This window comes from Acipenser ruthenus, chromosome 1, assembly GCF_902713425.1.
Source record: "Acipenser ruthenus chromosome 1, fAciRut3.2 maternal haplotype, whole genome shotgun sequence".
NCBI lineage: Eukaryota > Metazoa > Chordata > Actinopteri > Acipenseriformes > Acipenseridae > Acipenser > Acipenser ruthenus.
In genome coordinates this window covers 28,885,818-28,911,024 of record NC_081189.1, presented here as the reverse complement: position 1 = coordinate 28,911,024, position 25,207 = coordinate 28,885,818, and the positions used below count along the sequence as shown (strand labels likewise).

Genomic DNA, 25,207 nt, shown 5'->3' with positions numbered 1-25,207 from the left:
TCTGCAAAATACTAGGGGCACTGCTTACAAAAAAAAATTAAAAATAAATAAAAAATCATCTCTGGAAACAGCAATATATAGTTGAACGAGTGCAGTGATTGGTACTGTATAACAGTGACCTGTTTGATGTGTCTCTCTAAAATGCATAGAGCGGGGTTCATTTATTCAGGGTACCCCAACCCTCATTTAGGTTTGAAGGCATTTCCCTCAAAAATCAATATTTCTCATCACAGTTTGCTTGTTTTGTTTTTTGGGCTGCTATAAAAAAAAACAACCAAACATCATCTATGGTTATTTTTTCAGACTGAAGGAGCTCAACCATTTGCTAATGAACTGTGTGCACTGTGTGCTGCAGTGCTCTCAGGTTTATGTAGTGTTGCACACATTGTCCCGTCTGGAAGCCTTGCAGTCAGTGGTTTTCAGCAATAGCCCCCCCCCCCCCCCCATTGTTAAGTTGCCCTATGCTGAAATGTGAAGCAGAGCATTGAGGCGACAGTGACAGCAGACACTTGCCTTGTACATGCCGATGCCGGGGTCGATGAGGAACGTGCGAGTGGACGTGGAGGGCTGATTGTCTGACAGCGGATTCAAGGATTTCTTGCCATTGTTGCCGGAGCTGGAGCCGCCGACGCTGTCTTCGTCTTTCTTCTTGCCTTTAGAGTCGGGAGCGTCTGCCTGCGAGCGGATCAGAAGCTGCACAATGTCGTTGAGTCCCACATTGTAGTCAAACAGAGTCTGCCCATCTTCCATCTTAAAAACAAGAAAACAACACCACTTACTCAGTATGAAGGAAATCCAAACTGAAGTGTCTCAACCCTTTCCCAATTTTGTTGCAGTTAAAAGAAATACAACAACCGGTTTAAAAATGCCAGTAAATGAACTATAATAAATATCATCTAGAATGCAGTCATAACTGCAATGGTTGTTTCAATTTATTGGTTATTAAATAACTATACTTCAATAGGGGGCGGGGGTGGCTTATTTATTATGTTACAAAAATGTATATATTTTTTTCATGCAAGGATCATTTTCCAGACTGCCCTGGTCTTTCCTCCAACGTCCTCGTTACATGACCTATAAGAGGGACAGATTATCTGGTTGTAGGATTAATGGAATAACACAACAGAAGGACTTGTAGAAGACAGTTTCAAAGGCTGTTGGAAAATCAAGGATGTTAAACAAGAATGGCAAATAGCAATGCATTGACTAAATGTATTACATTTGTCCTTTTAAGATCCTTCTAGTAATAGCAACGTCCCACACAGTCTTTGTGGTGCATAGGGTGTTTGTAAAAGGGGGTTAGCATCCACGTTGAATCACATGGAGGTTTTTCTGTGCAATAAGGATCAGGCAACGGGTTTATTACACACTCATTAAAATAAACCAAAAGAGAAAATCATTGCTTCAAAAGAGGACAACACGATACCACAGCATGCTGGTGCTTCAAACAGGTTACACAGACTTTCAAAACAAAATGAAACACTTTGAAAAGACCTCTCAAAATAGAACGTTGCCTTTTCCACAAAAAATAAAAGCAGCGCTATCCCCCTAAAACGAGAAGTCCAGCAGACACCAATACTACTCACTAAATCCTACTGTACATGTTTGGCGGTCTTGACAAACCAATACTCTATTATTCTTAGTTTAATTTAGGAACAGCTCCTTCAAGACTACTAATCCTGGCCAGTGAATTCTACCCCTTCTCTCGTACAGAAATAAAGACGCAAACGCCACTCGCTTCTGACCTTGCAAATGAACACTCTGCTTTATTAAAATCAGATATCCTATCCAATGAATCATGGTCTGGACACAAACCCCATCTTAATGAACAACAACAGGCCATGAGCATACAATACAAAAGGAGGGGTTATAAAAATATAGTGGTCCCTACTTATTTTGCCACCTGAAATACTGAAGGTAATGAATATGTGTAGGACACTTGCACAGTATTGTACTACATGTACAAGTTACTATACACTTTTCCTAAGTGTGGCAAAATATGAGAATTATCAAAATCATTAATTTTATTCCTCAGCTGTAAAACAGAAGCATGCACCACTGTTTAAGGCAACATGCATTATCTCGTTATGATACATTCCACCAACAGTGTGGCCATGTGCTATAAGCAGGAGTCAAACAATGCATTTCCATTGAACATCCCCAACAGCATTTTTTTAAAAAAAAACTTCAATGTGTGTTTGTGATGGAGAGAAAGAAATCAAAGCTGTAAAATGTCCCTCCCGACCAGAAAGGCCACTGTGTAAGGTTGGTAGTACACTTCCCCATAGATGGGTTGACTCGACGGTGAGCGGAAACAGGATGTCGGCCATCTTGGAGGAATATTTGTGTAACTGAGCAGCACTGCCAAATGCATATTGGTTTGCTCAAATACAAAATGTAATGGAAATGTATTCCTGGTTTCCGAGACAGATTTTCTACCTGTGAGAGGCTAAAGAATGTTCTTAAACCTCAGGAAACTGCATATTTCCAAGTATAATTCTCAGTGCTCTGGAGCGACAATGCTCCCCGCCAACCCCTGGAGATTTCCCATTGTACTATATCATTTAGAGGATGGAGAATGCAGCATTTCCAGCACACACTAAAATATGTATTCTCACAAAACGGTTTGAAGTAAGAAGCAACCTTTTCTCACATGGAACCAACAAAACATGAAAACAGCATTTTACTGACATGAAATCATTCTGTAGCATTAAACTTAATTTAACTGGTTATCTAAGAGACTGTAAATTGGTGGCAGGCTGTACCTTGAATTGAAAAAAACAAAAAGAATCAGGGCTGCTGGTACAAACGTGTTATAGCTTCGTTCAGGCGACGTCTAAATCAGATTTGATTGTTATTGCTTACAGGCATGTATTTATTAACTTAAGAGACCTTTCCCCAGCCCCCCCAAGTCACTGTTAAGCCAACCGCTTTGCAGTCATTTTAAAACCGACACAAAATGGCCTCTCTCCAGAACACAAAATAGGTAATAGAAACGATAATAGACTGAACCTCAACACTGAAGCACAGTTGACATCTTGCTACATTTCTTGGGACGAACGACAGTTGCATTGCGGTTACAATTACCATCACCATTGTGTGTGTGATTGGGTGGGGGTTACTGGCAGGCTTGCTGGGGTTTCTTATTACTAGTAAAAAAAATAAAAATCTACTGCCAGTAAAAAATCCAAAAGACGGCTGCAGTATTTAACATCAAATATTTATAGTTTATTGGCCTTAAGGTTTAGAGAAAGAGAAAAGGGTAGTTTTAAAAAATAAAACCCTACTGGCTGCAACATCATCCTTTTTATAATTATTGTTGCACTGTATGCGACTTCTTGAGAGGAAAACTAAACTATATAATTGAAGTAAAATGACAAGTTGTGTTTATTTTCATTTATTGATGGCACTCTGGTGAGCTTGTAACTTCCTTAGAATTTGAAAGTGTACCAATAAATAATTCCTGTAATAACCGTTATTCAACAGTACTGTTTGGGTATCTTGTAGAATGTGGCAGGGGAAACTCAATTTTAGCCTCTTTGCGGAACACAGATTTTAATTTTTATTTTTTTGTCTGAGAATTGTTTTTATTTTTTCTAAGATCCATGATTAGGCAGTGAAGAGAGCCTTAATACAAGTTATATCTTTACTAACTTTTCTTGAGCTCTTTGCAGTGCTTTTCCTATTTTTTCCTGATGTGTCTGGTGAGGTGTATGATGTTTATGTTTTAACTGCAATAAACCACCTGCATCCAAAGCCAATTTTGTCTTTACTGGTGAAGCTAGGTGAGAAAAGAGCGTAGTACTCGAGACCTATTTTGTACAGGATGTTGAATAAAAAGAAGTTCAAATGAAAATGGCCATGACTTTCATTGTTGTTCATAAGAACACAAACATAGCATTAACCATTACATAGCTTCATTTCGATGTTTGCAGTAGTACAGCGGAACAGGAACGGTGTCAATACCGTAATGTACTTAAACCGTGGTAAAGCTCAAACAGTATACCAACCCCTACAGTTACATTAACTCCAAACAGTAAATGGCACCAATTCTTTATGTATACTGTACTTTGGCTTACAATCTTAGTAACAGAAGCACAGGCTCTACCAGCGTTTCCTTGTTTGTAGTGTACAGTTGTGAGTTTTCAATATATCGCTTTGTGGTGAGAGTTTCCAAAGATGGAGGAGAGCTTTCTGTGCCTTCCAGTAGTACCAAAAATCGGATGAAAATATTCAGACAGTTTCATTGAAGGGAAAGCTGGCGCCAAACAGAATCATAAGCAAAAGATAGGAGCAAAAATACGCGGTTATGGAACTGAAAGACAAACCTTTCTGTTTACTGTGCAAACACAAGTTTGAGTATTCCTCGTACTGGTAAACGGAAGCACCTTATCTCCACAAATCATACTGGTTTTGCAGATACATTTCCACTGCAGTCTCCTGAACAGGATGTTATAATTGCCAGCTTGAAACAGCTGATCACTCGGCAAGCAACCCTAGAGACATCCATGATTGAAACCGAAATGATTACATTGGCTAGCTTTTAGGTCGCTTGGCCATTTGCAAAGAAAAAACTACAATTTTCTGATGTTGAATTAGTGAGAGATTGCATTCTCCAATCCACGAAGATTCTTACAGCTGATAAGCCGAAGCAATTTATAGCTCAACTGTAACACAGCCACGTGCAGGGTCAAATGTGCTGGGTTTGCTTAAACTTTGTCTGCCCAGTTCTACTGCCTTTAGCACTGCGCTCAATGAAAGCACTGACATTTGTGATGCAGCACAGTCGAGTGTCTGGGTTCAGATCAGGAAAGCTTTCAGATATTGGCTTCATACTCTGCTGTGTAACAATTCTCCCACACATACATACATACATGCAGGCACGTATTGTTCCTCATGAGCTTATATTTGCAATAATGAGTTAGCAATGTTTCAAAAGCATAACCACATGTGCTACATATTTAAAAATGTTGAGGTTTTTAGCATCCGATTTTCATAGTAGGTATCAAAAGCATGTCTAAGCAAAGAGGAACAAATTCAGATCATTTTGATGTGAACGTATGCATGTGAGAGCCATCATATTGTACTCATTGTATTAACATGTAGAATAATATAGGATATATTTCCCATGATGCCTGACTTATGGGACACCTTGTAGTTTAAAACTGAACAGGATTGTGCAACACTGCAGCTTTGCTGGGGATTATTCATAGGGCAATGCGAGAAGCATCACGTTGCCTCTGCACGTGGTGTCCCTGCTCTAGCGACTGAGAGAATACACTGGTGCCTCATTTTCAGTGTGGTCCAGACTCAGTCGCTTCTATTCACTAGTCGTCAACAGCATCAACTCCGAGTCACAAGTTCACCTTCAACTGTGACCAAAAGCAATTCTCAACCACACGCTATGTGGAAACATACAGTACAATGAGATTTTGTGGTCTCAACCCACTTCCTTGTAAACAGGTGTTTGTATTTCTAAAACAACTGTAACAACTGCCTCTCATGTGTGGTCTCCTAGAAATGCTAACATATAGACAGGAGAAATGGAGGCAAACTATTCTTGCGTGAAATTATACAACCTTTAATAGACACATTTACAAATGCTAGTAAATTGCGACAACACAATAAATCCATATTGAAGTGGAGGCAAAATAATATAAACAGGTTACTCTGAAATTAGGCTGTACATTATTAAGTACAGGTATGTGGCATAGTTTAAAATTATTACAATGCTCAAGGGTGTTTCAGCCAATTGGAGCAGAGATATCCATTAATGTGTTATGTAGAAACAGCACAAATCCTACCCAAACATGGTAAATGTAGCCTTGACCATGCAGATATACTGTTAAACGTGTAATTACAGCCATGAAGTCATACTACCCCAGATGAATCTTGCATCGCAACTGAATTACACAGAACTTGTGTTACACACAGCACATCTGTGACAAAGAACCATAAACTTGAATATCCAAATCACTGCATAAATGAAATAATTGAGCAGCATTACCGGATAACTTCAAGAATGATTACACACTTTCTGAATCAATGCTGGACAGATGTAAATATTGTTAGTAGCTAGGTGCTGCTACTTGATTATTCCACATACATACACACACTACCCTCCAACTGGGACGGATGCAGAACAAACTGGGTCGGACAACAAACTGGGTTAATTCTTCCACAGGAAAGAAAATGCTTTTCTGCAGTGAAGGCGACAGCCAATACTGGTTCTTTAAAACACTTCATGTCACAAACAAGTGGTCCGAGTGTGGTATATCTGTAACTTCAAAATCACACAACCATAAATACCGAGATAAATATTCAAAATCACATTTGTCCGTGAATGCAGTGCTCCATAGCTGATATTGAAAATATCAGCTCTTTATTAGTTTATGACAAAACGCAATCTGGAAAATATGACAATGCTCCTAATTGCTTCCTGAGAGATATAACAGTGTTTAAAGAGGTCACATCCTAGCAGAAGCATTCCTGTTTGGCTCACACAATGACGTAGTGGAAATCAAGATTGAAAGGGGGGGGGGGGCGTGGCACTACTTACATTATGCATCATGCTGCGCAGAATGAGAACTGCTGGAGAAAACTAAAGGTATTTGGCCAACACTGTACTGTTTTACTAAATCTGATAACTTTCCATTAAATAACAAAATAGCACACTTGCATGCGATACCAAACAAGCAGTAGTTGCTTGGCACTACTGCTAGAGCACCGTTGCCAGGAATCTCCCAGGCAGATTAAAAAAAAAAAAAAAAAAACACACCATAATACAACGATAGTAACCTTCAGGCTTGGACGCTGAGAGCAATGAACTACAAATAATTAAACGCTACCACTTGCTTCCTGTTGAGGTTTTGGAACAGAAAGGCTACAAACATGTTTCTGTTACCTGAACCAGTTTAAATTGTGCCATTGTATTGACCATTGATGATGTTTCCTTTCTTCTCTTGATTCAGTGCATGGTAAGCATACACCGGACTATCATGAAACGGTTAAATGTATCAACATTCCAACATTTAAGTCAGTACAGGGCCATTCTAAAATGCTTGCTTTTTAGCCCCTCGGTTGCAAAACATTGATACAGGGTAGGATACAATGAAGAAATTAGTCATTGTGTCTGATATTTTTACTTTCTAGATTCTAGATATTTTCACAAAGTTTTAGTTAAGCCTGTGAAGGTTTCAGGTATGTTATTTTGGAAAATGGCTTGGATAAATTAAATGCTGTGACTGACTAAACAAGTTCACATGACTGTGCAGGGTCAACAGCTTTGAAAAACAAAACAAAAAACACTTTGCAGCCATACTGACTGACTTGAGGCCAAATAGATAATCAAAATTTTATAGTCAAACACTATCAGAAATTAAATATAATTGTTAACAAAAATAAATCATTTGCAGTGAATTTATATATATATATATTTTTTTTTTACAATCTCAGTATCTTCATCTCCTCGGCCACGGCAATAGATCCTGTAAAGCCCCGGGCTCAAGTACCAAATTTAACCGGACTGCAGGATCTCAAAAGGGTGGAGATCGGTTGAGTTGGATCTTATTAACAAAAGGGAATGAGTATATTTATAAAAAAACAAAAAACACACACACACACACACACACACACACACACACACACACACACACACACACCACCACAACAACAACTTCTGTGGGTTCATATTTGGAAGAATATGGTATACAAAGTTAAACACATTACAGTAATTGCAGAGATCAGTGTATATTGTAATGCAGTGCGTAGTTTTATTCAGGTTGACTGATGTGACATTCTGCATGCCTGCCTCACTGACTGACTGGGAAACCAGGGAAGTTAAACTAGTGTTGAGAAGAGATGTAAGCAGCACGTTTGGCGGAATACAAAATAAAAGGTGCAGAGCTGATTATTGTACTAAAGAAACTACTTATCAAAGTGTATCAAAACGTGTAAATAAGCAGTTATATTTTTAGTTTTACAAACTGCACTTTTTAAAAAAACAAAACAAAAAAAACCTGAATATCAAAAAAATAAATGCATTTACTCAACAATATGTTTTTTCCAGCAAATATACAGCTTCTAAAAGACAAAGTATATTAACTAATTTTGCACTGGTGGAAGAATACAATATATAAAAAGAGAGAGGTCAGACTGGTGTGACCTTGGTGTGGGGAGAAAGGGTGGTGACTTATTTTCTAACTGATGATGTGTTATTAATTTACTCATGTCATCTGATTTAAAATTAAATGTGTGTTACCTGAAGATTATTCAGGTTTCTTAGAAATGTGAGTTGGGGGGAGAGGAGGTTAGGTTAGGTTAAGGTTTCATTTTGTTTCAAAGCAAACAAAAAATATGACCTTCCTGAAATTTTGCACAGACAAACCCGAGACCTTGACCTTTTCTTGATAATTTGAGATTTTTATTTTTGTGGCTTCACCCCGTGGTCAAAGGTCAAAAACTGTGCAAGGTGTGACTTCCTTTTGTTTTCTTCCAAATGTACCCAAGGGTGTGTTCACACTGGGTCCGCTTAGGGGATTTGGTTCACACACGGTACATTTGGTGTGAAGTGTGAACAACAAAGTCTGCTTGGGAAACAAACCGTACCGAGTCCACCTGAACAGAAACTGTATCAATGTGCTCAGCAAGTTAATAGAGTAATTGCGTAAACTGCATTATTCTCCTACTGTAGGCATTCAATAAACATATTAATTAATTAGTGAAGTGCTCCCCCACTTTCTTATAATCCCTGGCAGTTTTTAAGCATGAAGGCATAACCGATTAAAATGGACCATGCCTACTAATGTTAAAACTGAATCCATTTATTCCAAAATTTTTAAAGCAAATCTTAGTGGTTATTTCTCTTCTTTGACGATCCACCCTTTACCCAGAAACAAAAAATACTGCAGTGTCCTCAAAAAACATTCTTGAAAAGGGGTTGCTATGGAGACGAGTACAGTATAATTCTCTCACAGTGGCCGTTTTTCGAAGACCTTCAAAAAAACACGATTTATGCAAGTGCTTTCGTTTCTGCAATTCAGAGAAAAATATATACAGCCTATATGTAAAAACACATATTCACTTTCCAGTATTAAAAACACTTAAAAAAATAAAATAATAATAATAATTAAATAAATAGATTGGTTTCACATACCCTGATTTTCCATAATCTTAGACAGGAATGTTACCTATAGTACTTATTTGTGTTCGTCGGGGTCTGTGAAACCAGCTGTTAATGCTTGCATACAGTAAAATATCACCTTCAGATCTGTTGTTTGTGACGCCAAGTATCCAGTATTGTCTATGTTCCATGCCCTGTATATAATTTATAAGCCTAGTCCAGTATTTCCTTTGTCACATCAGTGTTACAATTCTAATAGCGAGGCACTCAAAACTGCAATATTAAGTCTATGGTTTAGAATCGAGTGATGCCGCAACTCTGGGCAAATTACGCTCAGGCAGTTATCTATGCTATTACTCGGAGAGCAAAATGTTATATTGTCATTTACAGCCTTAACTGATATTAGCTGCAGCAAAGGAACCGTCTCAGTATCATGCAAGCTGACTGCAATGACATTTCAAGTTGTAAACAGTACTTTTAGCCAGCAATGTCTTTATATTAAGACTCTCATAGAAGCATTGGTAACTTTACCACAGAACCTTGCAAGTCATTTAGTTATTTTTGTCCAATTGTAAATCACAAATACAAACACATGGGAAACTCACTTGGTGAAAAACATGTACTTGTATAGTCGTGCTTTGAGTCGCATCAGTCTCATGTCAGCTTTGTTTTCTGTTGCTTGACTTATTGTATTACGTACTATTGTTGAAAATATAATGACAAAAAAAGAATGTGCGCTCTTGTCATACGATAGGCCAGCTAGAATCAAACTCGCAGCGTTTTCTGTAATTAGCATCATGCCTAATAGAATATATGGAAGGCAGTATTTTACATTATTGTAATTTTTATAATACCCTGAGCATAGGATAAATGTGCCAATACAGTAGCTGTGTCAATTTGCCAAAACTGTTCAGATGATGGAAGTTTGCCAGCTTATGAGAAGGATTAAGCTATACATTCACTGTGGGCATCATTTGGATGCGAACTTTAAGCAAACAAAGGAAGTACAAAAGCAAAGCCTGAATTCTTACTAAACCAAAGTCTGCTAGCTTATAAAAGCCCAGAACACACTGCCCGCATCTCAATGGAAGAGGTTGCGTCACAAAAAAAAAATATATATATATCTTTCCACACACTGCCCAATGAAATCACAGGAAGGGATGCACAATGTTTTTTTTTTTTTTTTAATTTAGTAGTCGCCAATTGTTTTTATCATTTTTCTCCCCAATATGGAATAGCCAATTATTTTTAGGCTCAGCTCACCGCTACCACCCCTGTGCTGACTCAGAAGCGGCGAAGACGAACACACGCTGTCCTCCGAAGCGTGTGATGCCAGGACAACACAGCACTGGGCAGCTTACAGGCAAGCCCTCAGGTGCCCGTCCAGACAAGGGTCGCTGGTGTGCGGTGAACCGAGGACACCCTGACCGACCTAAGCCCTTTTTATGACAGAAAAAAAGGCAAGCACATCATTCTGAAATGCCTCGCTTAAACAGTGCCCAACTTGCTGTAAATGTTGTGTAGTGATTTTTATATAGTTTGTATATAGTATATATTTTTTGTTGCGACTGTGTGGAATGTAATAAGAGAACCAAAAACGGCGAGTCTTTTTCCCTTTCATTTTACGACACCATTTCCACATTTGTTTTATTTGAAGTGTTTAAAGTTAAATTTCAGTTTTTGTTTGGTTTCGTTCAGCTACAATAAGGCACAAGTAAACCTCATGTTATTACTTTATGAAAACAGGTCTATGGCCACTGTTTACTGTGAAGAAACGGCAATGGCAAGAAATTAAAAAAAATAATAATAATAATGGTCACGCTAGCCTTTAAAAATGTGCATTTGTAAAAAGCAAACCATCTCAAAATCTGTGTTTTCAACCATAACATCTGCATATTGCATCAACATAGTTATATTATTTTCTAATGTAAGTATTTCAGATTAACAAAGGTTAACATGCAAAACAGTACACAGTATAAATAATGGTAGTAGAAATAGACAAAGACAAGCTTACCATGAAATGTTTTCTTTTGAAAATCCCCCCCATTCACGACATAAAAATCAGTGTTGTAGAACATGTACCAGTGTCTCTGCGGGTGGCTGTCAACATCACAACTATTTACAGTTTTGCAGTTTAAATTTTCCTTTTAGCACACAAGTCAAAAAATGACTCGTGTTCTTTCCAAATCCAAATCCTTAATTCTCAGGAGCTTCCACTGAAATTGTCATGTTTTAGATGATCCTCATGTAAACGAGAGCGTTTGCTGGTCTGCACTCTGTTCTGACAGCTAAAACCCAGTTCTGCTGGTACACAAGATACAGGTATCGTAATTGCAATTGCTGCAAGTTTTGCAAAAGCAGGAAAGATAACAGAATAGTTCTCAATTAAAACCCTGCAGGCCTCACCCATGGTCTTAAAACCATGATTTTTGAGAATGCGTTTTATTTGTCCAAATTCTTGGCTGAGTCTCAACAGGTAAGATGGTCTGATACAGATTACTGATTTGCTCTAATACCAGGGATGTGCACAGTGCTACATGGGATACCGAGAACTCTGCTGCTTTTTTTTTTTTTTTTTTTTAAAGTATGCAGTGGAACAATTTTTACATGTTGCACTGCATAAAACTACTTCGTAATATAAACAAAATTACTGGATAGGGATGAAAAGGGGATCTGTTGCATTTTACATCTGTGTTTTAGAAACGCACTGCTGTTATTTTTTTGCATTTTATTAATTTCCTGCGTATATAACAGAGAATTCTGCATAAACGTGATCTGTGAAATGTTGTGTCAACTTTATGTACTATTTATTTCTGGAATTAACAAAACAACATTTAACTTGAACTGCTATTTGGCATCCGCTGTTTTGTAGTTAAATCACTGGGGTAAAGTAAGGCCTACACAACGTATTCTTTACTCCTAGGATATTTCTCTACTTTGACATGTTACTGTAACGTCTTGCTGTAAAACACAGGCCATGCCCCCCTGCTATGCTGTCCCTGCCTTTCGTTCTGAACAATATAATGGCTTATTACTTTTTGAAAACAAACAAATATCCTAACAAATATTTAAATTATGAGCGGATATCTGAACATGAGAACCAGCATTTGTCCACACAAACAACAACACCACCACCACCACCATATACAAACCGAAGTATATTGAAATTATATATATTGGATAATTATTGTTTTGCTGAAATAAAAAATTTAATTAAATTAAAAAAAAGTGCAAGTAACTATGACATGGTTCAAGTAGCAGAGATAGTGAACAAAACACAATCTTGAGAAGTGCATCAATTTCTGTTTTCATTTATTTTTGTGTAATACATTCTCACTACCTTACGTACTTCTGAGTTTTAACTAGTAAAACGTGTGCTTTCACAAAAGGGGGTTAGAATGTGTCTGCTTAAAAACAGCATGCCATGTGTTTCCTGAATCGAGTGTCCAGCAGTGCACCATAATAAAACTGTAAATCCTTTGCAACTGTAAATTTCAAGAACTGTGAAACTATATATTGTCTCTAACATTATGTACATGCAGCTGTTCATCATTGTGATGCAGAGCACTCTCCACTGCCTGACAAAGTTTCTATTTCGATTTTTTATTTCAAAGCCGCGTTGTTTGTACAGGTTTTGTAACAGCGGTTAGCAAACTACAGTTACGCAGACTGAACAATTAATTTGACCACTACCGTTATTAAACTCCAGCCATAGGTAAATCTTCAGCCAGTTTGCCTGAAAATGTTTCTCTTCACCCACTGACATCGCTTACTTGTGCTGTTGTATCACTAAGGCTGTATCTAAGCCTCTAGTCTATGTATTAGTCAGTGGTGTGTATTAATCACAATACCCTGAATATAATTTTTTTTTTTTTTTGCCAAAAATTACCCTTTGTATTTCTTTATGAAAGCTTGTTTCATGAATATGAAATAGTCTTGGTGCCCGTGAATCTTCATGCCCAACGAAGGCAACATTGCCTTGCCCTTCATGACCTTAACTGCCCTGCATTTCACTGACAATTTCGTAGTAAGCACGGTATTCACGCTGTGCTACACAGTTGTCTTCAAACAGTAGAATGGCCTCAAACACTTATTAGCTATGCCGAGATACTTCGCTGGATTTGGGTCAAAGACCCGACAGGCATTGAAAAATGCAGGTTGACAAAATCAGGCAGTAGAGTTGCACTGCATTTCAATTTTTTCAGCCCTGTCAATTGATTTAAAGTGTGAATGGCTACATTGCAAAGTAAGACAACCAAGCTAATTAAACTGTGAATAAGGTGGGGGTTTTTTGGTTAAGGTGGAATTTCAGGTTGTGTTGGTAAAGTTCAATGTTCTCTATTAAAATCACGGAATCCGTGACCACCATAACTTAATCCCAGCCTTACTGATAAGCAACCAAGTAAACGTGCGATGTGACATTTGCGCAGCAGTTTCTGAAGGACCCTTAAACTGGTTACTAAGCAACCAGGCTCAGAGCTTTTATGATTTCAGTTAAAATGCCACAATAAACTGTGAGTGAAACACAGTATTATTTAAGAACTATTAACTGATTAAAAAAATTAACAGGAACACACACATGGTACTGAAATACTACTTCATAAATGTTCAGGGAGTAGCCACCATTTATTCATGTAATAAAAAGTGTAGTATTATACCCCTTCAACGTAGCAGAACCTCCAAAATAGTAGATGCAGTTGGCATCTCTGCACTAACCGACGCGAGGGAATCCCATCGCAAACCCGATGCGACTGAAAAATCATGTCGTTATTGATCACATTGGACAAGTCCAGGGCTTTAGAGAGAGAAAAATAACTGGATCAGGTCTCTTTGAATATGGGACACCTGTATCTGTTCCAAAGTTCTGCCAATTCATTAACATCACAAAAAGAAATACCACGCTAGCATTTGTAAATAAGCTTCAGGAGTGTAACTCGCTCTCACTGACCGGCTGGCTGCTGTGTGTAAACCAATAGCTCTGTGTCCTCCAAACGCCTTTAATGTGCCAGTTTCCAACAAGCTAAATGCAGGCATAAATTAACCAAGAACCAAAAGATTATTACCACAATAAAAAAAGAGAGTGACTAGTAACAATGTATTAAGCTAATGAGGTCAGAAAATTGATTTTAAAGCAATGGTTAGCACGTATGTACAGTTTTAAACACCAGTTCTATGAATGTTGCCTTTTTTTTTTAAATGAGGTTTCAAATTAAATGCTACCTATGTAAACTGATACATTTCTGTGCTGTAGGTTAGTTTCACTCCAATGGTCTTGCTTTAACCAGACCATGTGACCAACAGAACAGGAAGTTTTGTGTTTTTTTTAATTTAGAAAAAAAAAAATTAAAAATCCCCCCCAAAAATTATAAATAAATAAATAAAAAATAAATATAATAAAACTAGCAAAGAGACAAAATATTTTACACCTGGCAGTGTTATTGGTTGTTCAAAATGATAAGAAAAAACGTAATTGGTTTTACTGCCCTGGTATGTGCCCTTTTAACACAAACAGACACGAAACAAAATGCTATCGTAGGAAGTATCCAACGGCGCCACCCTACCAGAATCCAAAAATAGGTCACTATTCTAGTGCCTGTATCCCTGCCACTGCAAGCTTCCTTTACCTTATCATTTTAACTAGTGGAATACATGATTTTGTTTTTATTCTGCAAAGCCTCCTGCATTCCGCATTAAGTTTACAAATTACTGACAGTTTGTATTTGCAGTGGTTTTAGAGGAAGTGGAGTATTGTGAACAGATACAGAGGTAAACACAATTTTAGACCAAAATATGCTAAAAAAACGTGAAGGACCAGCCGAGGGTGACATCTCCTCAAGGAGCATTACCAGGCCGAGTCATGAGACCTTTCTTTCTGGAAGTGCCGTCACTCATCTCCCTACATCAGAAGACCTTTTTTTTCAGGGAGCTAAGAGAGCAGGGGAGCAGAATGGAACAGCCAGCTTACGCACTTAGAAGCCTGCGCCTTCAGAAAACGCACTGCAAAGCAAAACACTGCGTCAGTACTGGCTCTTCTCCAAAATGTCACTAGTGCGCCAACTGAAGCCTTGCTTTTGCAAGTATTCACATTTTGTAAGACGAGGTAAAATAAAGGTCACAAATCTCTGACTGAATCCTTGTTCTGGCAGAACTAGCCTCATCTCAGCTAAATTCTCCTTTCTCTGGTGAAAATCAGCAGTTTTTTGGTTTTAGTTTTTTCTAAAGCTCACCAAGTTGCTAAGCAACACAGGCACACAGTTACAGACACAAAATAAAACTCCCTGAAACAGAATAACCTAATTTCTCGCTACCAGACAACAGCGTGACTATCAGGTTTACAACACTCGGGCAACAGTGGATCAGTTAATGAATCCATTCAGTTTCCCCAGCAGTCCAAAAACAACTATGACAGCGAGAGCTCGATGGCTCGAGTCAGAACTGAACACCCATCCAGCTGTACAGCATTACACGCTCACCACTACAGCCTCAAAGCACATACCAGACGAAGGGTATAGCTATTACTTACACTATGACGTCTGGACAAATAAGTATTTTCAGTTTTAAAAAACTGAAGCACATTAACTGAAAATGATACAATCTTAAAAGTTATTAACCCAAGTACAGTCAACCCTCTTTATACCGCCAGCTAAAGGCCATGGGCAAAAACGGGCAATAAGCGAGGGTGGCGTTATAGTGAGAGTCAACAAAAAAAAACAACCTACACACACAACCTTCTATGTTTGCAATAAATACAAACGTTTTATTTTTTTTAGTTAAACAATTACAGTATCTCCAGGCCATTTTAATAAAACATTATTTTTTTTTTTAAACTACAGTACTAGTTCTACCAACGAATTAGGAAAGGTTAACTGCATAACTTTGTTGTTTTAAATTGGCCATGATTATTTTGCTGGTGCTAAAATGAGGGAAACTACAATGCTTATATTTACGTTTGCTTGGCTTGGGAAGTTGGGTGGGTGGCAGACTGGTGTGTGGCAGACTGGGGGGTGGCGATATAATGGATAAAAATAGCACTGTTTTATATTTGTGACATTTGTTCAGAGAGAATAGCTGGCGGTATGCGAGGGTGGTGTTATAAAGGGGGGGGGGGGCATAAGAGGTTGTGTTGGTCTGGAATAGGTACTGCCTCTACAGCCATTTAGTGCAATAGTCCTGCAACACTAACAAATACCTGTTACACTGGCTGATATTGGAACTTCTACTATAGTAACTGCTATCATTTCCCAGGGCTTGACAACTGGCAGGCTGACCAATGGAGCAGTAGATGACATTGTGGCTTTAGCTCGTTGACAAGCTTCACACATCTGGAAGTGTAGTAGACGGTTCCAATGATTTCTTGACCGCTTGGTGGCCTGCAGGGGCAGCATCATGGAAGCCACATAAGAGGTTGTGTTGGAGTGGCTCCAGTATCACTATTGTTGCAACAACTAGGCCCTCTGGGTTCAGATAGTAGCATCTGTGTTGCTTGCCAACAATGACCCTGAGTCGAGGCCATAGTTGGGCATATCAGCGTAAGAGAAAATACTTCCAATCAGTAGGTTTCTTTCCACTTTCAACAGCTTCAATGATCTTGCAGATAACTGGGTCATCCTTCTGGAGTGTTTAATGGCTCTAATGTCATTTCCAATTCCATCATTGTCGCTGCAATACGGTCTACCTACACACAGGTTTGTAGCTGCCTGGACATGTCTGCATTTATATTTTCACACCCCTTTCTTGTACTTGTTGGTAAAATGAAACTCTTGAACTGCCACAGACCATTGTCGTAACATTCCTCCCATTTTCTGTGACTTAACCATTGTTGAAGCTGGTGGTCTGTAAGCAGACTAAAACACTGGCCGAGCATTTTACGAAGTTTTAAAAATGAGTGGCATGTAACATAGGAGTGAAAAACTAAAGGATTAAATAACGGAAGAATAAAGAAAAAACAAACAATTAAGGACTACAGTAGCTCTTAAACATCTCATTACAAAAATGTAAAAAAAAAAAAACAAACGCTCAAGCATTTTGGAAAGTAACCGAACACACTAATTTCATACAGTACATAAAAAGCAAAAGCCCCGGGAAAAAAACTAAATTTACATAAAACTTGAAAATAGCTAAAAATAAACACAGAAAAATAGAAGCCCTAATTATATACCACATTTCAGCACAGTGTAGAGAGTGACAAAGGCAATTTGGACATTCATGAGCTATATGACCATATCCTTGACATTCACAACACTGGGGGCCTCTGGGTATAGGTTTGTTGTTTTTTTTACAGAAGTTAAGTGTTCATATTGCTGCGCCATGTTTGCAACAGCTGCTTCTAATCGGGTTCCCATGAGGGCAGCAGTGCAGCCATGGTGTTAGCATTGGATATCACGATTATATGGAGGCATTCTTTTATCCAACAGCAATAACAACTAACCAAAACATGGTTAAAGTATGCAGTACCTATTGGTAAACAGACAATAAGCAGATATTATGCTTTATAGTAATCAATGCCAAAAATGTTAAGAAAAAAAAATATTTCCTTTTGCTTGAAGGTATGTGGTGCACAAAAGTATTGTCTTCCTCATAAAAGCAAACTTGTGTTTTTCCCTTAATGTTTCAGCTTTTACATAAAGTAACTTGTGCTAAGCAGGATTTTCCATTAGTTATCTGCAATATTAAATACAGCACAATATTAAAATACCTGAAAGAATATTCTGAGTGGGAATATCATAAAACCATTTCAATACATGAAATACACATGTACAGTACAATACGCCATCATTGACTTATTCAGATGTTCCTTTATGTATCAACATAAACAATCTGCTTCAGCTTCACTAGACTGTTCCTTCGATGACAGAGCCATATTTATAAAACTTTCCATCTGCTTTATCGTGGCAGTAATTGTGTTCACATGACAATATTTTATCCAGCGATTCATATATGATCGTGATGTTAGAATAACAAGCCATTGGAGACCAATTTTCTCATATTTTAGCATTTATCAGTAGCATAATTACCACGTACCTCTGACCACACAGGGAATAATGTGTGTCTTGTTCAGTCTAGCTTCCTAGTTTACTCATGTTTTTAACCCAGTTATTACACTGATAATTACTAGAATTGATTACACTTCATTTAACTTCTCTACCAAACTACAACATAACTACATGTTCTCCTACATTTATTAATTTCCTCTACTAGGGCAATTATTAGTTGCTATTGCATGATTGCTGTTACCAGTACAGAAACTATTATCCAAGTTATTAATTACTGTAACCATGCTGTCGTTAGGCTATAGTTATGCGATTGGCAGAGGTGGCAATATTAGCAGCAGCGTTTGCCACTATATTGAGCACTGCTCTTCCTCTACAAATTTCTCCCATCGACTACTCCATTTTTGTTTTGGTTGTGAACGGACTCGTTATTTAGCCCTTGTTTTTAGATTATTTTAGTGATCAAGACCCTGTTGGTGGATCATCCCATTATCTAATAAATGTGGGCGAGTCTTCAGAATGGGAGAATGAAGGTGGCACAGATGCAGGGTCACATTGAGATGGAATGGCACGAGCCCTGCCTCCTCCTCAGGAGTTTGAACCCCTGGAGTTATAGATGTGGTTCTATCAAGAGCTTGAGCTCTCAGTTGATGGGCTCCATTTTCACAGAAGCAACTGCAATGACTTTGTCGGTAATATCCTGCCACATGTTTTCTGGATTGCCTCGGATACCATTCTCGTTCCAAACAATTGAGCTGCAGTGCCAATTACTTCATCTTCTAAAACGGTTGGGTCCTGGGGACTAAACAGAGGCTTTCACAGACTTTGTCAGAAGTCATAACGTCACAATGTAAACAGACGCCAAAAAATAAGGGCACAGCTCATTTGCATATAGCTAAAGATCAAATCTTAAGTAAAATCCTGCTCGTATTTTTTTTTTTTTCCATTGGCCGAAAAGCAACACTTTTAAACAAATGGCCATTAAAGTCATAGTTTTATATGTTAATATAAGCTTGTTTACCACAAAAGGGGGAAGAGATAAAATGCACTCCATCAAAACATAACCAGCATTGTCATGTAAATTCAAAGTGCTGCTGCTCTAGCATTGCTGGTCTACTGTATTGTTTCAGTGGCGTGAAATGAAAACCAGTACTGAGAATTTGAAGATCCACATCTATAATTAAAAAAAAAAGGTTTGATTTGTTGCAATTTGTATAAAATAACCTTCTTGATTTAATATTAATTATATATATATATATATATAGCTACACACACACAGTCACAATAACAGTTGCTAATCTTCAAACGAGTCTGAAACGAGGATAAAAATTGCAGGCAGTTGACAGCATTGTTGCTCCCAAGTCAGACCCTCTCTATCGCAAGATGGCCTGCAATTTGTGTTTTTGTGCTAGCAGTACTGATTGTGTAAACTGGATCGAATGTAAATGTTTTTTTTTAAAATAGGTTTTGCTGCTGCATAAACCCCATTCTTTAGGAAAGACTCATTGGTTTGCCGTTTCCATTCCTGACTTCACCATTAGCCATAATATCGTACATTGGTATTAAGCTCAAATTTAAGTCTCATTATGCTCTCTGTTGAACACGGAATGGCTCCACTTCCCCTATGCAATGGGAGACTTATTTCCATCACCGCCACCAAACTACTGTACAGTTAAAGCCATGACAAATACACCAAAAATATGTTTAGAAAAAAAAAAATTACTGTGCTTGTTTGTGACGAGACATTATAGTTTGTTTGATCTTTTTACTACACAGCAAATTACATTTCCAGGCACAAAATATTTTTCTTCAAACCGGTTACATTTTTACAACTTGACATTGTCCTGGCATGGATTTAGTACAGCAAGTGCCTGGATAGAACACCAAAGCATTAAGTCTCTATTACCAGAAAAACAAAAGTGGGGTTCAGATCATGTTAACAGAAAGTGACTTATATAATCAAACCTGACTGAGGGAATCTGCTGTGCACCAAGTGTAAAGCCAGCATCTCAAAGCCTTGCTTTTTGCCAAAGACCATCACAAAGACATTTTACTAGAGGAAAAACAAAACCATAACAAAAGTGTTAAACGGACTTCAAACGAATAAATGATTCACTCAACGTCCATGTACTACGGTGTTTCATTATTTATGTTCTCGGAATACCATGTTCAAAATAGACCATAACAACTCCTACACATTCAAAAATGTCAACTGTACTTCATAATAGCAGACGTACTGTAAGGAAAGTAACAGTTCAATATCAAACACCCCTTGTTTAAAATCCATAAAGTTAATTAATTAATTCTACATATGTTTAAAAATAACAATTAAACAATGTCTTCATACACAAACCTAGGTTGTGGTTCACAGCAAATGAAAAACCCTAAATAGACATTAAATAAATAAGGGTCTTATGCTTTTGTCTCTTACCTCTGTTTTTAAGCTGAAGTGTTGCAATTTTAAAATAAAATAATTCCTGGGTGACTAAATTATTCAACCATTTACAGGTCTCTCCACTATACTTCATCAAAAGCAGACCTTGATGGTATTCCAGTTTGTTTACATTCATTAATGATATTTCCCTTCCTCTTTCTTGCCTCCCTCTGTGAACCAATCAGTAGGGGTGTGTCTATACTGGTATTTTCTGAGAGCCTTTAAGAAATCCAAAGTTGTTGTCTGACCTTTCTTTTATCCTTTCGATATGAAACTTTTTTTTCACTTTTTAGTTTCCATAGAAATGCGCCATATCCCAGTTTTCCGCAGAGGTAGCTCAAGTTCAAGGAAATGAAAGGTCACATTTACATGACAAATCAGTTGCATTTGCTAGTTTTGCAACACAGTTTCATTGTCAGTTTAAGGCCTAGGTATGGCAGTAAAAATGTCAGCTGCCCATTGAGAGAGAAATTCGCTCTCAATCAGCTTTTAAAACACTCAATGCAGAATATAATTGGTACTGAATTGTAAATTGTAAAATATTACAGACGCGTCTTCTTTTGAAATCAGCACATTAATAAATATTTGTTGGTGTTTTGATTTATTTAATACTTGCCTACAAATACTTCAGGGCAATTACTCGGTAAACAGCAGTATCAGCACAGCCCTAGCAATTAGACATGCTCTTGCAATTACCTGCAGCAGCGACAGGTAATTATATACATGCTCTGTTGTAGCTCAAGATGCAAAATACGAACAAACAGTAAACAACAAAAAAAGGTAACTTTTCCTCCGGATATGGTATTTTTGTTATCAACAAAACTATGAAACACTGAAGAAATTCCTTTTATCCGTTTGTTTTGTTACTACTGCCCATTCTACTGAATCTTATCACCTAAAATTGACAGTAAAAAAGGCATGTCTACTAAAGTACTTTCTGCAATATAAATGGTTACTATAATACATGACTCATTTATTAATGCAATTTGCCAATGATTCAATACATGTTCCACAAATATGTTATTCTATTTAACACCTTTTATTAGCCCTCTCCGTGTTCAAAATTGTAGGTTAGAATATTTAGGGACTGTAACCAACTGACACAGTAATCCAACTAAAATTCTTCACTCAAAAAACAATATTTCTTGTGTTGACCGTCTTAGGGCAGTGTGTACCTGTCTACTGTAATCTGCTCCAGTACATGGCATGAGAATAAAACTTATTGCCCCTTCGAAATGTTGAAATCACTTCTAGATAATGCCGAGGTTAACGCACTACTTTGGAAACAAAGTACTTGAACTAGCACTCACTGATACACGTTTGGTACATTCGGGTATTCGGGCCTATTGAAAGAAAAAATCCGACCACCACCCACCCACTATACTGTAATTAACATGTCTGGTCATAACACACTGTAGTTAAATGTTACTGGAACGTGACTTATACGATTTCAGTGGCTAAACTGTCACATTTCACTTTTGCACCAATTGGCATGCTTTCTTAGCTTAAGTACATTCTAGTCTGATTTTACAACAAGCTTTTCAAAAAGGGCCTTACCCGTGTCTGTTAAACCCTTGCAATGTGCTATGCACAGGTCGGGGGCAGTCCAAGTGGAAACCGATCATCATGTTGTTTTGTACACACTTTGCACAACGTAATCGATTGACAACCGATACACGTGCAACTTGCATTGTCAAATGGTCTAAATGTATACCCTCGCCCCACCCCACGTTTTTTTTTTTTTAAAGAAAACATAGGATACAGTTTAACTTTTTTTTTTTGCAGTGTGATTGATGGTTTGGCAGCTCACCGCTTGTGTCCAAAGTTTGTCTGTTTATATATGCCCATAAGTACTGCAAAACTTTAAAATTGTTCCACCTTCTTTGTACTTACTAAAATATAAACTGCATGTAAAATTCTACAAATATTTTAAAATGTAGCAATAACAAATATGCAAAAAGTGTATATTATATATATATATATATATATATATATATATATATATATATATATATATATATATATATATATATATATATTATATATATATATATACAGATTTGAAAACAAACACACCGTTAGAAAATGTTACTCACGTATCACCCAAAAACTTGATTAACACGTCGGCTATTAATGTTGCCTACCAAAACGTGCAAATTACTGTTTATGTATCCTGGAGCCAACTTTTTTTTTTTTCTTCCAATTAATATTTCCTACAACAAAACAATGCTGTCTTTTGTCATTCGTATTTGTAGGTAGGCCTGCGATAAAACCAAAAGATGTAATGTTCACAATTGCCAGAATGTGTGGATTAAAGCGAATGCTCAGGCAAACTGCTGGCACATACCGCATCTCCCTCTTTTTTTGTGCAAGAAGCTTAGCACATCTGTATCAAAACAGGAAGCGAAGTCATGGCACGTTTCATCTGGATAATTGTGTTTAAAAAAACAAAACAACAACAACATACAAATCAAAACATAGGCGCTTACCTGTTTCCCCCTGTAAAACAATCTCTGTTGGTCAGGGCTCACGTTGAAGCTCTCGTGGATTTTCAATCTTAAACATTCAATTTTCGTTAATCTAGATAGATCGTCTATGGTTCGGGTCTCTTTACCGTCTATGGTCCGAACCTGGATCCACATGTTTTCCACTACTATGCAACTGCTAACAATGTCGCTGAAACCAATTTGCAAAAAAAAAAATAGAGGGTGTGAAAAAAGGAAATAATACGAAAAAGATTACAGCTCCATGGCAGTTCTGATCTGCAGGGGAGTGTGTTTATTGCTAGGAACTGCTCTCACAAGGGGGTCACGGCGCCAAGCTAAATCTCGCGAAATAAACGCCAGCACAAATGTACTTTTAAAGAGACAGGCTCGCTTTTACATTTTGGGTTTAAATTGATGTGACCAACACAACGAAATATTACAGACGCGGCAAAATGTGAAAAAAGATTGCAAGCAGCGCGTTCAGTTGCTCGGAGACTTCTGGATTCTAGCTAATAATTAAAGTAGTGTAGGGTAAACCTGAAATAAAATAGCTACACTTTTCAGCCATGCCTCAAGTGACAACAACTGCACCCTTGCATATTAAAATTAAACTGACTCTGTATTATAACTAATTGCAATTTAATTGTAAAAGTTTAATACATTCCTATTCAGTTGCAATTCATACTAACTGTTTACTGTGCTTAACTTAATTATGATTACATTGTAACTGCACCATATTTAACTTTAGTGGGGCTGTAGTTAATCTGTAACTGCAGTGTTTGAGCCATACATATCATTTATTGAGCTCCAAAGTATGTCTCTTCTAATTTAGATGTAAAGAGGTATACCATCTTCCTGCAGGGGTTTAAAAAGACTGCAAGACCAAAGTCCTGTCTTTGGTAAAATGTACAATCAAAAATTTAAAAAAAAAAAAGCACTAATAAACAATTAGCACTACTTATTTTTTTATGTCGTTTTTTTCATTTTCTTTTTTTTTAGTTTCCATAAACTAAACCTTTAAAGGTGACAGTGTGAAATGCTTTGACTCCCTACCCTTTTACCTTTTTCTAAACAGGCTGTCCAGAAACGTTTTGGTCAGATATCACTTCTTTGCTGTTGTTGTTGTTTACAATGTTTTCAAATGTAAAAAAAAAGCTTGTCAGGGGGAGGTATTCAACTATAGACTTAGCGTTAGACTAACTAGGTCATGTTCATTCCATGCGCCCCCAAGTGGCCATGAGGTAATTAAACATTAAGAAAACATAAGGAAACTGTCCTCTGACAACAACATTATCTCCCACCTTTCTGACTGCTTATTTCAGATACCAAAATATTGTTTTGCAATGCAATGTTAGAGTGTCTAGATCTGTTCAAAAACATAATGGCATGCCATCATTACGTTATGGCAAAAAGATTGAAAATTGGTGCATATATAGCCAAAGAATGTAGTCTCCATCCATTCTAACTCATCTTGACTCAGACAACCATGACTGCCAATAGAATATCAGCATGAAAAACTCTGCTGTACTCCTATGATACAGCCCAGAATAGACAGATGGGGGTATAAATGTATATTACAGTCAAACTTAAGATATCATTAAAGTCAAATTAAAGTTAGTGCAATGTGATGCCGGGTAAGCAAAAAGACGCCAGTTTTTAAAAAACTTATTTGTGACACTTTGGCACCTATTCAAAATGCTTTAACTCATGGGTTATTTAAAAAATATGTATATACTGTGTACAATGTACCCCATTTTGTAGATAAGTTTAAAAAAGCATGGAAAAGTAATACTATATATATATATATAACTTTAAGAAGAACAGGAAGAGGAAGAGGAAGAACAACAAGATTTTTCCACATTCGACTGCCCATCTCTCTTAATATATCCATGGATATCAAAATGGTTTTCTATTAAAAATGTCAAGAGTGTTTAGAGCTATCTAGAACAATTATTTGAATGGCGCTGAAACAACTGAGATAGCTGTGGCAATACCCTAGATTCTGTCCTGTGTTCTGACTTGGCCTGAGTAACTACAATGACTACCAATGTGAACAAGAATGCTTGGTCCTTTTTTTTATAGCTATCCCATATTTATACAACTGAGCACTTTATTCTTTTTCCCACCAAAACTAAACATATGAAAAACACTATTACAGAATATGAAATTCTAGATA

General features: G+C 37.3%; 1 protein-coding gene across 2 annotated transcripts in view; it reads right to left on the bottom strand.

The window, feature by feature from the left end:
• Positions 1–23,378, bottom strand: part of LOC117411686 (E3 ubiquitin-protein ligase UHRF2-like) — a 74,656-nt gene extending 51,278 nt beyond the window's left edge. Inside the window, exons 1-2 of one of the 2 annotated variants that reach the window (XM_059035269.1) lie at positions 23,035–23,378; positions 514–750 (exon numbers count right to left, since the gene is read on the bottom strand). In XM_059035269.1, coding sequence (XP_058891252.1) covers positions 514–750; positions 23,035–23,187 — 390 coding nt within the window. In that variant the 5' untranslated portion in view covers positions 23,188–23,378. Of the gene's footprint in view, positions 1–513; positions 751–22,641; positions 22,663–23,034 lie in introns of those variants that run through there. The other variant, XM_059035271.1, reaches the window with a different exon arrangement.
• Between the last annotated feature and the right edge of the window lie 1,829 nt (positions 23,379–25,207).